This window comes from Eulemur rufifrons, chromosome 10 (assembly GCF_041146395.1).
Source record: "Eulemur rufifrons isolate Redbay chromosome 10, OSU_ERuf_1, whole genome shotgun sequence".
NCBI lineage: Eukaryota > Metazoa > Chordata > Mammalia > Primates > Lemuridae > Eulemur > Eulemur rufifrons.
Window position 1 is genome coordinate 28684975 of NC_090992.1, and position 15924 is coordinate 28700898.

Genomic DNA, 15924 nt, shown 5'->3' on the forward strand with positions numbered 1-15924 from the left:
ACTGGTGACAAACAGAGAGCCCACCACTTCTTCCTTCTGTCCCCATTCCATATGACCTGTGACCATGCTCATTACCTCCTACCAAGATGACTGTAACAGCTTCCTAAATGACCCCCTTGCCTGTAATCCTTTCTGTGATTCACATTGCAAACCACTGCCAGGGTCATCTTTGGGAGCCTGTCTGATCATGGTCCCTCCTTGTCAATGGCCTTCGATGGCCCCTAATGACATCTCACAATTCAGACATGTGAGATATTTCACAATATGACCATAGCCAATTGCTCCTACTTATTAATACATTCTCTAAAGTTGTTCCTGGAAAAAAGCCCCATGCTCCCATCTCTGCATTTGCTCATGCACCTCCCCCAATCTGTAGCATCCTCTCCCCACTTCCCATCTATTACACTTCTTTAGGTCCTATCTCAGATGTTACCTCTGCCTTGAAAGCTTTACAAATCCTCCCATTCAAATGTTGACCTCCTTTTGAGTGTTTCTGACTCTCTTATGGCATTGGTAGAATAACAGGTACCTCCAGAATTCTGTTCATGAGCAGTACTTGATTATGCATTATTTAGAGACTGGGATTGCATCTCTTTCCCCACTGTGCCCTGCAGCACTGTGCACAGTGCTTTGTGTGAGAAGGTGCTTGGACACGGATCGGTGAAGCTGAATGCAAAGCACAGGGAGTGGGGCTCGGAACTTCCTGGGTGCTCGCTACCTGTTAAGCTGCAGGAAGCAGACGTACTGTATTCCTGCCCCTTGGCCCATACGTCTGGCATGGACAAGACATGGGACAGAAGACAAACATGTCATGATCACAGAGACCAGAGGAGACTCCATGTAACCACAGTCACAGTTAAAGACCAGACTTTGACCAATGTCCTGATTAGGCTATAACTCTTAGCAAATCCATTAAACTCCCGGTAGATGGTTTGTGAAGGAGAATCATTAGCTGAGATTTTTAACTGAGGCCAATCTCATGTGGATTCCTTCCTGGGTTGGTAAAACAGGGGCCATGCCCCCCTTACTTAGGAAATTTGAACACATCGTCTCTAACTGAAGGGAATATTTATTATAATAAAGAAAAGAGACTGCCATTTAGACTAGCAGATACATTTAGTTGGCAATAAAAGGGCCAATAGATCATAATTAGTGGATTTACCAATTGCCTTTCCCTAGTGACCGGCATTGGCTGCATAGGTCTTTATCCATGACCTGAGGGCTTTTGAAACATAAGTCAGCCCTTTGCCCAACCCCAAACATGCAGTGACAGCCAACAAACAGCATCTGTTTCAAAGAAACACCACCACCTGTCCAAATGGAAAATCAAGCATGGAATCACCTCGCTTCATCAGAGTATTTGTTTCCAGAGCAGGAGAAACAAAAAACCATTCTGTGGCTAATACAGTCTTTTAACACTCTGCGGGGACCATGGCCTGGCTTCTGCCAATGAGACTTGGCAAGTTTTAGAGGAACATTTGGGCCTTAGATGTCAGGTCTCTGATCTTCAGAAGCAAAGCTGGGTGATCTGTCTTGGAGGAACCTGAAACTTGTTCCAGGTAGGCTGGAAGGGAGCAAATGCCCCACAGGTGTGGTGAGGTTTGGCTTTACAGAGAGTGTAAGTGGTGCAGGAAGACTGCCAGGAGGTCCTTTCTTGATGCAAGCACAGTCATGAAGCCTGGAGAACATCTGCCTGTGAGGGTTACAAAAGCCTCACCTTTTATAGGGCCGAAGACAAGTTCATGAAGCACTTTTCTGTAGCATAAACACTTCCAAAGCGTTTGCAATTTTGTGTACGGCTGAACAGTGTTTAAAAGAGTATTTTCTAGGATTCAGAATAATTTGAAGACAAAGTTGATTTCCTCTGCCAGATCATACTTAAGCACAGACCAGCCTCTTTTCAACAGGTCCAGAGGAATTGCGGACTGGTCCTTTACTCTTCTCACTTGCCACCTCTGTCATGTAGAATGGTTTCCTGGGATCAAGGTGGTGGATCTAAGATTGCTGGAGCAGGCACTCATGGCTGGGGCATTTTGTTTGCCATGACTCTTTGGTATTTCACCATGTCTTGGTGAAATGGCACCATTTGGGGCATGTGAGGCAGAGTATGATAGAAACTGGCTGCTGGGGTGTGTGTGTGTGTGTGTGTGTGTGTGCATGCATGCCTGTGTGGTTACTCATATTTTCTGTAAACATTCTTCTTCTTTTTTTTCTTTTTCTTTTCTTTTTGAGGCAGATTCTCTGTCACCCAGGCTAGAGTGCAGTGGCATCATCATAGCTCACTGCAACCTCAAACTCCTGGGCTCAAGTGATCCTCCTGCCTCAGCCTCCTGAGTAGCTGGGACTACAGGCGCTTGCCACCACGCCCAGCTAATTTTTTCTATTTTTAGTACAGACAGGGTCTCGCTCTTGCTCAGGCTGGTTTTGAACTCATGTCGTCAAGTGATCCTCCTGCCTCAGCCTCCGAGAGTGCTAGGATTACAGGCGTGAGCCACTGCGCCTGCCAACCATTCTTCAATGGTATGTTTCGTGGAACCTCTACACTATTATTTGATAATCAATGGTCCCTTTTAATGCATAGAGGGCAGAGGGAATTTCCCAGGCCAGACAGATACTCAAGGCCCTCTTAGGACAAGCATTAGTCTTCTGTTTGTGACACAGGAGTTTTGGCGGCCCCATGGCCACATCGAGTTTGCCACTGGAGAGGAAGGAGCACTGTGAGAAATGGGAGCACAGGACCATCGGGGGTATCCACACTTGCAGATCGCCATTAGTGATCCGTATTTCAAACACGTGCCTTTTCATTTCTCTCTCCCTTTCTCTTTTCCAAAATCAGTAAATGGCTTGTTCTGTCTTTTACAGAGATGTAAGCCAAAGAATCAGGTTCTTCTCCTATTACAGAGTTGAATTATTTTCAGCATTTATTCCAGAAAGAATCCTTGAGCATACAAAATCTATGAAAACAGTGTCACTACTCAAAGGAGTGGTACTTGGTACAATAAAGGGAGTGTCCATGATCACCTTTTGCCTGCAGAGAGGCGAGTGGATGCTTTTGATTCATGAGCTCATGGTTATTATTTGGCTCATGGGAATAGGTAGAGAGAACCTGGCCTAAGTCCAGTCTCTTGCCTTTAATGACTGTCAGTTACAAAGCCCAGCACAGCTTCAGTGTAAATTGCAGCTCTGAAGTCAGACTGCCTGAGCTTGAAATCTAATTCCTAACTTATTAACTGTGACAACGTGATCAGGTAACTTAACTCTGTTTCTCTGTTCCTCATCTGTAAAATAGGAATAATGGTACTTCATAGAAATTTTGCAAGGGTAAGGGTTACATGAGATAACACACATATAACACAGTGTGTGGCACTTAGTAGGTACTAACTTGATGATGGCTTTTATTACAGTGGAAAGTCATCTGAGTGCTAGATAACTTGAGTTTTAGGTTCATGTCACTCAAACATCCAATATTTTCTGAGTTGTCACCTTGTTCCAGGTACCTGTGGCCTGGAGGGGCAGAGGTACTCTATTGGTTGGACAAATCATGTCACCAATCTATGTCTTGTTTTCTTAACTTTACATCCAAGTATTTAGATCAAATGATGCTCTTAACTCATAAATACTTCAGTCAATTATAATACTGAAGCATAATTGATGTTCCTGGACCTATAAAGACTCATTCTCTACTTTGGATCTTCCTAGTGTGATGTTCTATGAGTTTCTGAGATAAAAACCTCTTCCTTGCCAAACACTATTGTCAAGTTTCCTTTGAACTTTACCCAAGCTTGCACAAAGAGTCTTTTAAGTTCTACCAGGCAAAAGTGAATGATTGATAAATACCAGGCCATTTGATGTCGCTTTATTAGGTCATATTCAATTATGTCTATACTCCTCCAGATATCTTTCTTTTCCTAATTTTCAGACAATTACTTAAAATTCTTTAAGGTATTTTCAATGCTCTTCAAATATGGACAAAAATCCTTTATGAAATTTTCCCCTACTTCATTCTCCAACCTCAGCTTTACCTTTTCTCCTCTTTCTTACTTGTGTTCTGGAAACACTTAGCTTGTTTTAGTTAATCAACTGTCCCATAATTTCTTGCCTGAAAGTCTTTGCACATGCTGTTCCTTCTACTTTGACTACTCTTCTCTCTTCCTCCCCTCATTTCACCTAGTTGACTCTAGTTAATCGGTCAGACCTTAGCATGAAAAAATCATTCCTGGGCAAGTCTTCCCAGCCACACCCCACCCATCCTGCAGACCAAATTGGACCTTTTCACATCTAGGTGTGTTCGAGATCTTCTTTTTGCCTTTATTGTTCTGCAGTTTCAATTGAATCAGCTGCTGATTTTCATCTATTTATTTTTCTGGGGACTCAATTTTCAAATCTGAGGATTTATGTTTTCCATAAATTCTAGGAATTTTTTAAAAAATATTGCCAACACTTCACCGTCTCTTGTCTTCATCTGGAACTGATAGAAGATTGATTTTTTTTTTCTTGTCTCTTAAACTCTTTGTTATATTTTCTTTTTATCTCCCTGTCTGATATTCTGGGGTATTTTCTCTGATTTACACCGCTTCCCACCCCCAGCTCACCAATTCACTCTTCAACTTTGTCTAATTTGCCGTTTAACTCTTCCATTGAGATTTTATATGAATATGTTTTTTATTTCCTCTAAGTGCTAATTCATACTTTTTCAAATACGTTTGATCTTTAATGATAGTGTCTTTTTCTTTTAAAACTGTTTTTGATTACTTTTACGTCTGTAGTTGTACTTTGGATTCTTGCTTATGTAAATTGTCACATAATTTGTCACTTTGCCCTGCTTAGGATAATCCCAGAGTAATTAGCTTGTGCTTTTCATTCTGGTTTTGATTTCTTTTTTTCTTTTTTGGCTCCAGAGATTTCCTGCCTTGCATTTACAAGGCTATTTGTTGTATCTTATCCAGCACCTCTAGGTGTTTTATAGTGAGAATTTTGTTCTGCCATAATTCGGGAAGTAGAAGTCCTCTAGGTCCCCTTTTATAGGCTATCCTAGTATCTGTCATAATTGTTATTAAACATTAAAAAATAATCATCTATTCAACGCCTGTCTCCCCTGTAATAATGCAGTTCCCTGGGGACAGGGACTATGTCTGTCTTGTTCAAAATCATAGCTCCAGCTACTAGCTCAGCGCCTAGAACAATGTTGGGACTTAATATTATTAAGATAAATGCATGATGGGGAGGCAGGGTGGCCCTGGATCTCATGTCAAGATGGGTTAGGAATTCCTCTCCATCCTTTTGCAAAGTTCATTAACCCTTCTTATCCTTTCTGAAATGCAACACTTCCTTAAAATGATTTAATCCCTCTATAATTGACATACTATCTCATAGGTGACATCACATTATACTGTTTTCAATTACCTTCTCCATAGATTATCCCATTTGAACTCACAACCACTTCAGACCTAAAAGGGCTGGGATGATTTTCCCTTTACAGATGAGGAAACTGAGGTTCAAGAGATGATAAGCCTTACCTTCTATAAGACAGTCAGTAGTAAACCCAGAACTACATCTAGGTCTTATGATTCAAAGTCTACTGGACTGTTCCTCATTTGTTTAGAATGAATATCAGAGCTTCTCTATGTGAAAGTAAAGTCCACTTCTTTACCAAACTACATATATCTTGTTAAAGAAAGCAGTGTCTAGGTGCGAATGGGTGCTACCGTTAATTTGGTGCTATTCATTTTGATTCCCATGGCCAGAGTCTCAGGCCGCAAACTACTTGATTTTTCATTTGGACAACGTGTTGATGTTTCTTTCATGACAAATATTATAAACCACCTTCTGTCAAAGAATCCAGGTTGCTAGAGAACCCTGTTCATGGCCTCGTTGGATGCAGGGGTATCTGGTAAGGAATGGGGTCTTACAGGTCACATGACAAAAGCACAAGGTTCATCGATGTTTAACACACTTGGAGGGGTAAGGTGAGGCATGGGGGAAGAACACACGGGCAGTGACAGTCATAGCAAGCCGAGGCCCCCGAGTCAATTTCCAACCTCAGGGCTGAAGATTGTGGGTGGCTGGAATCTTCCAGGCCCTCAGGTGTTGGAGAAGAGCCCACTTGACAGGTTTCACTGGGGCACCGGAGCCATGTGGCAGACACGGCAGCTTCAGTCCTGAGATAGTGAGGGGAGAGGGAGCACCAAGGAAGCAAATCTTGGCTACTTACCTCAGGGCGGACCCCTTGGGTGTCGCAATGCCATAGCCTTTGGAATCCAAGTTACCTCCCACCTTCATGGTGTCGCAGGGTTTCCGCTGCTCAATGTACTCATTCATGGTGGACTCCAGGAGGTAGGCGTATTTGCCTTTGGATTTCCTCACTCGGATCATCCCCTCCTCCGTGGTCCGCACAAAAACGGATGGTTCCGCTGACTTCATGTATGTCCACATCTTCTCAAACACGGCAATTTTCGACCTCTGGTGGGGACAGAAACAAAGCTGGAATTAAGTGCTGGCTGTGCTTGGAATTGGGGTCGGTGCACACACTAATGAAGAGCTGAGTGTAGCTTGATCACACATTCATGAGTGAGATTAGCTCAGGAAGAAACAAATTATGAGTGATTGCAAAATAAGAGGCTCTAATTAGTACCAGTAGGTTCCAAAGTACAAATATCTTGCAAATACAGAATGAACAGAGGAGCTCAGAATCTTTTAATTACTTCTGAGTAATTATATTCCTCCTAAACATGAGAGTTAAGAAACTGGGGCCGTGCCTGGCTTTTACAGACATTAAAGAACCTGTCTGTTGTTCACTAAGGCCAGGTTTATACTGCCGATGAGAAGTAGAGAGCTGCATATCAGTGGAATCTGATTGCACTATTAGAAGACAACACTGAAGAATTTCTCGGTCATGGGTTGCCAAGGTCCAGCCATAGCATATTGTAAGACCTGCCCTCAGAATGTAAACTGTTGTCCGATAAAGCTAATAACTTGGGACTAAATATTGTCACCTGTTTACATTTCAAAAGCCTCCAAATCTAATCGAAATGGCTTCCTTATCTCCTCCTAAACACACCTTGGGCCTTCCTTCCTTTGGGACTTGCTCACTTGATATGGTGGTTCTGTCTCACCACACCCTTGTCTTCGTTTCACAGATGAAAATAAATCCTGCATATTTGGAGCCCACCTCAGTTCCAAGGGCAATAGTTTTAAACTCTAAAGGCACCATCATCATGTATAGAGGTTGTAAAAATGCAGACCCCCTGGCTCTAAATCTAGAGATTCTGATTGAGCAAGTCTGGGGTGGGGCCTAGAATACATCTTTTTCAGAATTTCCCTCGTAACAGGTGTTCTGATCTGTATGGTTAGCGTGGCCCTCACTTTGAGAAAAAGAGTATTGTGAGGGCTGGTATTCCCATTGGACACATAGTCCGGGCCATTCGCTGGAAGGCTAGGCTAAACTGCTAGGATTTCAAGTCATCTCTTGTGCATAAGTCTCAAGTATGTGGAAGCTACCTGAGGGCAGGGGAAGTCTTCCCTTCTGAGGGTCCTTCACAGAGTCTAATTGAGCACCTTGCACATAGTAGGCCTGTAGTCGGGGCCCATGATCCGGTACTATGGTCAATCCTCTCATCTAACATGCTCTTTCTAAAGGGTATCCTTTTCCCAAGGGGGAGATGTATTTTAGGGATACTGGTGTCTGGCTTTTGAAAATGTTGTATAAATGGACAAAGTGTTAAATACATGCAAGGGACTATTTTTTTTAAGTTAGTTACTACTAGAGTCACACAATCTATATAATTTAGTGGTTAATATATAGAGTACAGATTTATTTAACATAAAATCATTATATATCATTTTTCTCTGTGTACAAGTATCAGGTTTATTTCCTTGACATCAATGCACATCAAGTGTTGGTAAGATATTGATATACAATTGTCATTTCAGCAAATTCATCTATAAAAATATTTGGGGTTCAGGAAGATTCTAGGCCTCAAGGGGAAATTAATGAAAATAGTTGCTATTAAAACTTCAGTTTTAATAGTCTATAATTAGATAAACTAATCATTTGTCACACAGTATGGCTTACAATTTAAGTCTTAGATCTACTTGTACGTCATGGTTGGTCTATGGAAAATCCCTTTTCTTTGCGCCTTAGTTTCCCCATCTGTTGCACACAGAGTTTAGACAGGGTACTCTTTAAGTCCTTTGCTTGCTTGAAATCTCTGATTTTTTACATGAAGATAGATCATTTAAGCAACAATGCCAATGTGAGAAAGAAGAAAGGAAAGGGAGGGAGGATTCCAAGGTTAGGGGAGGAAATACCCAGAACCAATCACAGCATCTCCAATGTATTTAATATTTTCTCACAGGAAAAGGGGAAATGTAGAAATTCAGCTGTGACCAGATTTGCAGATAATCTTCCAGGCATAAAACCAACAAAACACACAGCAGGGCAATTGCAAGATGCAATTTGACCTGACAGGATGGACACAGCAGGGAATTGGGTTGTTGACAGGCAGAGCTGAAGAGCCCTCTGGGCGATGGTATGCAGAAAATTAATATGTCCTCTCAGCCTCACCCCAGTGCCCCAGCTGCTAAGGCTCTGCTCACAGACGCTCCGAGCTGACGATCAGGAAAATCTCATCTCCAGGAATGGGATGGTGGCAGGAGTGGCAGGGAAGATTGGAAGCACACTCAGGGTATTTGTTTCTGGATCTCTCCTACCGTCTGCAGCTCCCACAGCCCCTCACACATCTTAATTAAAACGTTGATGGAGGATTAAGTAACTCTGAGTTGGGGCTGCCAAGACGCTCTGGGCTGCCTGGGGACTACAAGCCAGATTTTTCAGAGACTGGAGTAGAATTCTTGTCTCACTGTTTCCTCCTTCTGCTCTGCAGAGCTGGCAGGTGATCTTATCTTCCCACCCACCAAAGTCCTGGTGGGATAATTCTCAAGGTCAGAGTCATAGAGATGGAAGGGCTCATGGGACATATCTTGGCAGCACTCTCCTTTTATAGGTGAAGAAACTGAGGCCCACGATGAGGCGATGAACTGTCCAATGTCGTGCAGCTTGTCAGAGGCAGAGCCAGGAGTAAAATCCTAATCTCCTGATTGCACACCTTGTGCCTCTCCACTGCAACCAGCTGCCTCTCTCTCCTTTTAGGCTTTATACGTTACTAGCTGCAGGATCTTGGGCAAGTAACATAACCTTTCTGAGCCTCAGTGTTCCTCTTCTGACAATGGTTGTAACAGTATCCACTGCACAGCGTTGCCGTGGATACCATGAGAGAACATAGGTAAAATGCATAACCCAGTGCATGCCACCAGGAAAGCATTCCCTAAGTGGTATAATTACTGCTAATATTATGCCCCTTTTTTAGGTTTTACTTTAGGGTAGGAATGCCCGATACATGGCTTGCTTGGTTCCAGTTTCCCTTCTTAGACACATGGCAGACATTGATACCAATCAAGAAATTCTTTCACACAGAGTCCAGATGTGACTTCAGAAACTCTCTCAACATAGAACTCTAGGTGACCACCACTGACCAATCAGAGTCAGCACATGGACTACAACTTATTTGCCACCAATGTAGTAGGCCTGGTTAGGGCATAGAACTGGTAGAATACACTCTCTCTTGGTTCCAGATTCCTGACTTTATGCCGCGGACAGGAGACAGTAACATGTCCATTGACATAGTTACTAACAAAGAACTCTGAAGTCTTAAGTCCCAGCTGTGTCTCTAATTAACTAGGGCGTGACCATTTTCTTCTCTGGGCCTCAGCTTCCTCAACTACAAAATGGTAGGGTTACGCTACATTGGTCCACAGCCCCATCTATCAGCCTGAGTGATCGTCTAAAAAGCGTTTATCAGTTAGTGACACCACCACATTAGGACAACATGGTTCAGTGGCATGAATACTTGGGTTGGAATGAGAAAACTCAGATTTGGTACTCCCCACCCCTGACACTTGCATCACGAATTCCCTGAATCTCGATTTCTTATCCACTCATTGGACACCATAATACCTGTTCTGCCTTAGGTCACCAGTGAAACATAAAGGAGACCACAGACGTGAAAGTGCTTTGGGGATGGGCACATGCTGTATATATTATGGGGATGAGAGCATTGTTAAGTGAATTGGGTGGTTCCCCAACTGCATCAGCAGGGACTGGGGAATAGGACTAGCTTTACGGACATATATTGGGCACCTTCTTCACACTTCGGTTACAGGCAAAAAATGTCAGAGCGTTGTAATGAGATTATAAAGTGGCTTTTCTACTAATTGGCTGGGTGAGCTTAGGCAAGTAATGCCTTTCTCTGAAATGACAGGCTTTGACCAGATGACCACTAAGGTACCTTTTTGTTCTGATTTGTTGAAAATTGAGGATTTTAGCTTTGGAGCTCGAATCAATGATGGTTAAGACTTTTGCCCCTCTCCTGCCTGTCATACAGAACACAAAGCCCATGACCAAGAACTGCAGCACATCACACAGCAGGTTATTTGGGGCCTAGGGTTTGCTACATGAAGTTTCGGAGGGAACCTGGGTGAGGCTGGGTGGGAGCCCTACCCTCTTGCCTGAGGCAATGCAGAGCCTTGCTCTCTATGCTCCTTCTGCTACTTGCTAGCTGTGTGACCTTAGGTGATTACTTTTGCCTCTCTGAGCTTCATCTATAACATAGGGACAACAATCCCTAGTTCATCTCTAATGAGAGGATTAAACAAGATAATCCATGTAGAGTGTGCTTAGCACAGGACTTGGTTTATAAATAAGTAGTAGCAATTGTTTATTATTTTTATTTGATTGCTGTAAAGTAGCTCCATGTGGCATTTGTTCAACTTCAAGGGTGAACATGTTCAAAGTCTAGGGAACTACAGGTTTTCCTACTTGTGGGTATTTGTTTAAGTTGTTCCCTTGGCCTAGAATGTACCTAGCTTACTTAGGTCTCACCTGGTTTTATGAGATCTAGAAACGTTTTCAAGTCTACCCTGGGTGGCTTCAATCTCCACCCCTTCTTCAAGATGTCTCCCTAATGCTTGCATTTCCTTGAAGCCCTACTGGTAAATAGAGCTTCAATTCTTTGTTCCTTGTTTTCTCTCTTATTTTAGATGACTTGTCATCTAAAATAATCTCATTAAGACTCTTTGAGATAGACATCATCGTCCTCATTTCATAGATGAATGGAAATGGTGTCACAGTGGCCAAGTGCACAGAACAAGGAAAGGATGGAGCCAGGGCCTGGACCTCCATCTGGCGACCCTGCAGGTTGTGCTCCCAAGCTCTCTGCTCCTCCACCTTGGCCCGCTGCCTCCCACCAAAAGACATCTCACCACCTCCACTCCCACTTTACATTTTCTCTCCCTCCTGGAACTATTAATATTTAATAGATCACCTCTTCCAGTTATTTTTTCCATACACTATCTTCTTATTTGTCAAGTAACAAATATTCATTGAGCTCCTTCCATGAGATAGGAGGGAACACAAACAGCATGAGGTCCAGACCTTGTCCGTAAGCTGTTCCTAATCAATTGCTAACTAGACTGTAAGGTCTTTCTGGGAGCAGGGAGGAAGTCGTATTTGATATCCTTTGCAGCACTTGGAGAATCAGCACAGACTGGTTTAAGCAAGGAGTCTAAATCAATGCAGGAGCTTTGAAGCTTCCACAAAGGCAGAAATGTAGATTTCTCAGGGGACTGTGGAAAGCTAAGAAATACCCTGCATTTCCCTGATTTGCATTCAGTTAAGCAGCAGCCCTGGCTGCCTATAACCTCAGGCTACTTAATGAGAAGGACATTTTCATGACAGTAGTGGTTCCCTTTGGTGAAAGTGCCTTTGGACTAGGGATGACCCTACCCTGAAGAACTCCTTAGTAGATCCTGCTTCCAGCGTCCCATAAGCAATTTCTGTCTGCTTCGCGAGGTCCTCTGCACTCTCAATGGGAGACACCATCCTCTCCACAGTCAGGAAGGCGGCCAGGTTGGCTGTATATGAAGAAATGATGATCAAGGTGAAGAACCACCAGACACCACCAACGATGCGACCGGACAGGGACCTGCAAGCCAAAGGGAAGAGGCATCAGGAGCGTGGACCATCAACTGCGGAAGGCTGTGGGGAGGGGCTGAGAGCCAGCCTGGGCTCCGTCAGCGGAGCTGTCAAACCGTATTGCACCCTTCTCCTCTGTCAGCAAGATGTGAGAATTCAAATGTCAGATTTTGTTCCTTGTCACAGATAAGGACCTGAGGGGTTGCTGTCCTTCAGGGGCGATAAAGCCCACATGCACATGTTCACACTCACTTTCACACATACACATACATCAAGGCATATGCCAACAAAGACACAGATATGTCAACACTTGCCCATAAAAATCACAAACATGAACAAACATCCTTTCAAATGCAATTACATATACGCCAAATGTTTGTGCACATATATATGAAGGCAAATGCATTTACACACATTTGATTGGTCCCGAAATGTTTCAGACCACTCTCTCATTATTGTCCTCCTGGCTGGCAAAGGCCACCAAAAAGATGGACTAGAAGGAATGGAAGGAAGAAAATATTGGAAATAGAATGAGAACAATTATATTCCAGCCACTGTAGGGAATGTCACCATTGGGTACAGGCAAAAATCCCCCCTCTACCACCCAAGAAAAGAAAATTTGGATGAATTAAAAAGGGAAATATGACAATCTTTCATGAGGTGAGAAATTTATCCTTGAACTTATCAGTGTACTGGTTTCCTCTATTATACCCCAAACAATGAAGAGAAATGTGACCAGCCAAGAGTTCCGCTGTGATCTCTCTGATTTGGCCAGGATATTTCCAAGTCCAGGGCTTCCTAAAGATACTACAAGGTGATTTGGATGTTACATGGGGTGATTTTATGTGGTGAGCAGACATGACATCAAATCATACTGAATCAGATAGTGATAAAGTTATTTGTATTACATTTCTCTTCCCATCCTGTTCAATTTATCAAGGAAGTGCTATCCTGCAGCTACTGTATCTTTAAGGCCTTTATAACGTGTTCTCTGACAGCCTCAAGCTCAGAGCCTTCAACAGGTGACAGTGCCAAACTAAACCTAATACTTAACAACTAGAGAAATAATCAGTCCAACCCATGAGTTTTAGAGATGAAGAAACTCAAGAGTCTCAAATCACTCTATGTCTCAGGAGCAGTGGCCAGGCCTGCTGGCTCACTCTATTGTTCCATACTGTTTTCAAAACCTCGGTTGACCCTTTCTGTATCATTCCCACATTCCTCGGCACTTCCTTTTGTCTCTGTTTCTTGGAGATTCCTTTTCACTCTAGGCAGACAGTGAAATCCAACAAATGCTTGTTACTGCTTGCTATGTGGAAAAGAATGGTCCTAGGTGCTTCTCATTAGGAATAAAATAAGAGAGAGGAATCTTGTGCAAAGGAATGAGACCAGGAGAGTGGAGCAAAGCTATGTCACATGGAGAACCGCTGCAGGAAGAGGGGACATTTAACTGGAAGAAAAGAGTTGGAGACACATGTTCACTGAAGGGTTGGTGTGAGGCTTGTACTATGTCACCTGATTTAGGAGCATGGCAGAAGTTGCAGGAAGACAAACACTAACTAAATATGAGGAGGATATTTTTGATGGGTAGAGTGGTGCAACAATGAGTTGGCTATCTTGGGAGTGAGAGTGGTTTTTCATTTCAGAAGGTGTTCGTTCCATTTACAGAGATGTATTTGGTAGCTGCTCTTGGTCCCCCAGGATACTGAGTGCTGGGGACACAACTCTAAGGAAGACAGAAGAGGGGTCAAGTGAGAGGTGGGGCCAGGGAACAGCTGCTTCCTCTCACATTCCTCCTAGCTCCGAGATTCTGTGATTTGAAATCATGAGTGGGTAAGACCAGGATGCACGACTTCCCTTGAGCAGTCAAGCAAAATCGATACATAGGGGCAAAATTACTCCCTCAGTGCCCCAGAACCAGTATACAATTGCACTCAGAATCACACCAGTCCTCAGAGGGCGGGTCCCGTGTTCTGTTCATTTTGGGAGGTGGCAGATACAAGTGTCAAGGCCCTTTGAAGCTTCAGCTTCTTTCCCAACTCTGAATGACCACCTGACCACTGTGGCATCTGAGCTGAACTTATTTTTTTTTTTTATATTTTTTATTTCAGCTTATTATGGGGGTACAAAAGTTCAGGTTATATATATTGCCCATGCCCCCCGCATCCCCCCGAGTCAGAGCTTCAAGCATGTCCATTCCCAAGACAGTGCGCATCGCACTCATCATGTACAATAAATTCTGTTTTTAACTTTACACATAATTATTGTACATATGTATGTGGTACAGTGTGATGTTTTGATACACATATACATTGTGTCATGACCAAATAAGGGTAATTAGCATATCCATTGCCTCAAACATTTACCATTCTTTTGTGGTGAGAATATTCAAAATCCTTTCTTCTAGCTATTTTGAAAGATACCATACAGTGATGGCAAGTGTAGTCATCCTACTGTGCAATCCAGCGCCAGAACTTACCCCTCTTATCTAATTGTACTTTCTGCCCACTGACCAACCTCTCACCATTACCCGTTAACCCCTTTCCTTCCTCAGATTCTGGTAACCACTATTCCACTCTCTACTGCTATGAGATCACCTTTGCTAGATTTCACATATAAATGAGATCTTGACGTATTTGTCATTCTGTGCTTGGCTTATTTCACTTAATGTAGTATTATTTAGGTTCATCCATGTTGTCACAAATGACAGTATATTATACTTTTTCATGGCTGAATAGTATTCCATTTTATATCTATATTATATATATAATCCATTCATCTGTTGATGGACACTTAGGTTGATTCTGTATTTTGGTTATTGTGAATAGTACTACAATAAACATGGCAGTGTAGATATCTCTTTGACATACTAATTTCATTTCCTTTGGATACTAACCCAATTGTTGGATCATATCACAATTTTTTTAATTTTTTGAGAAATCTCAATAATGTCCATAATGGCTGTACTAATTTACATTCCCACCAACAATTGTTCTTTTTTTTTTGTCTTTTTGATAACAGCTATTCTAACTTGGGTAAGATGACATCTTATTATGATTTTGATTTATATTTTCCTGAGGATTAGTGATGTTGACAATTTTTACATGTATCTGTTGGTTATTTGTATGTCTTCTATTTAGAAATGTCTATGCAGATCTCTTGTCCATTTTAAATCACATTATTATTATTATTTTTTTTTTTGCTGTTGGATTGTGTGAGTTCCTTATATATTCTGGATGTTAACCCCTTGACAGATACATAGTTTGCAAATATTTTCTCCCATTCTGTGGGTTCTCTCTTAACTCTGTTGATTGTTTCCTTTGCTATGCAGAATCTTAGTTTGACATAATCCCATTTATCTATTTTTGCTTTGTTACATGTGCTTTTGTAGTCCTAGTCACAAAATCCTTGTCCAGACCAATGGCATGAAGCATTTCCCTTTTATTTTTGTTTAGTATTTTCATAGTTTGGGGTCTTACATTTAATTCACTTTGAGTTGATTTTGTATGTGGTGAGAGATAGGGGTCTACTTTCATTCTCCTGCATATAAATATCCAGTTTTCCAACCACCATTTATTGTGCTTTCCCCAATGTGTGTTCTTGGTGCCTTTGTTGAAAATCAGTTGGCTATAAATGTGTGGATTTATTTCTGGGTTGTCTATTTTGTTCCATTGGTTGATGTATCTGTTTTTATGCCAGTATCATGCTGTTTTGGTTACTATAGCTTTGTACTATATTTTGAAGTCAGGTAGTGTGACGCCTCTAGCTTTGCTCTTTTTGCACAAGATTCCTTTGGCTATTTGTGGTATTTTGTTGTTCATACAAATTTTAGGATTGTTTTTTATGTTTCTGTGAAGAATGGCATTGGTAGTTTGATAGGAATTGCATTGATTCTG

At 42.2% G+C, this 15924-nt stretch overlaps 1 protein-coding gene across 8 annotated transcripts in view; it reads right to left on the minus strand.

Moving 5' to 3' along the window:
* GRIA1 (glutamate ionotropic receptor AMPA type subunit 1) overlaps positions 1–15924 on the minus strand; it is a 298964-nt gene that overhangs the window by 36443 nt on the left and 246597 nt on the right. For all 8 annotated transcript variants that reach the window (XR_011235114.1, XR_011235113.1, XM_069484336.1 and 5 more), the window contains 2 exons: positions 11840–12038; positions 6212–6459 (listed from right to left, as the gene is read on the minus strand). Coding sequence is in view for 6 of the 8 variants with exons in the window: in XM_069484336.1 (XP_069340437.1) it covers positions 6212–6459; positions 11840–12038 (447 nt within the window). In the remaining 2 variants the exon portion in view is untranslated. The remainder of the gene's footprint in view (positions 1–6211; positions 6460–11839; positions 12039–15924) is intronic.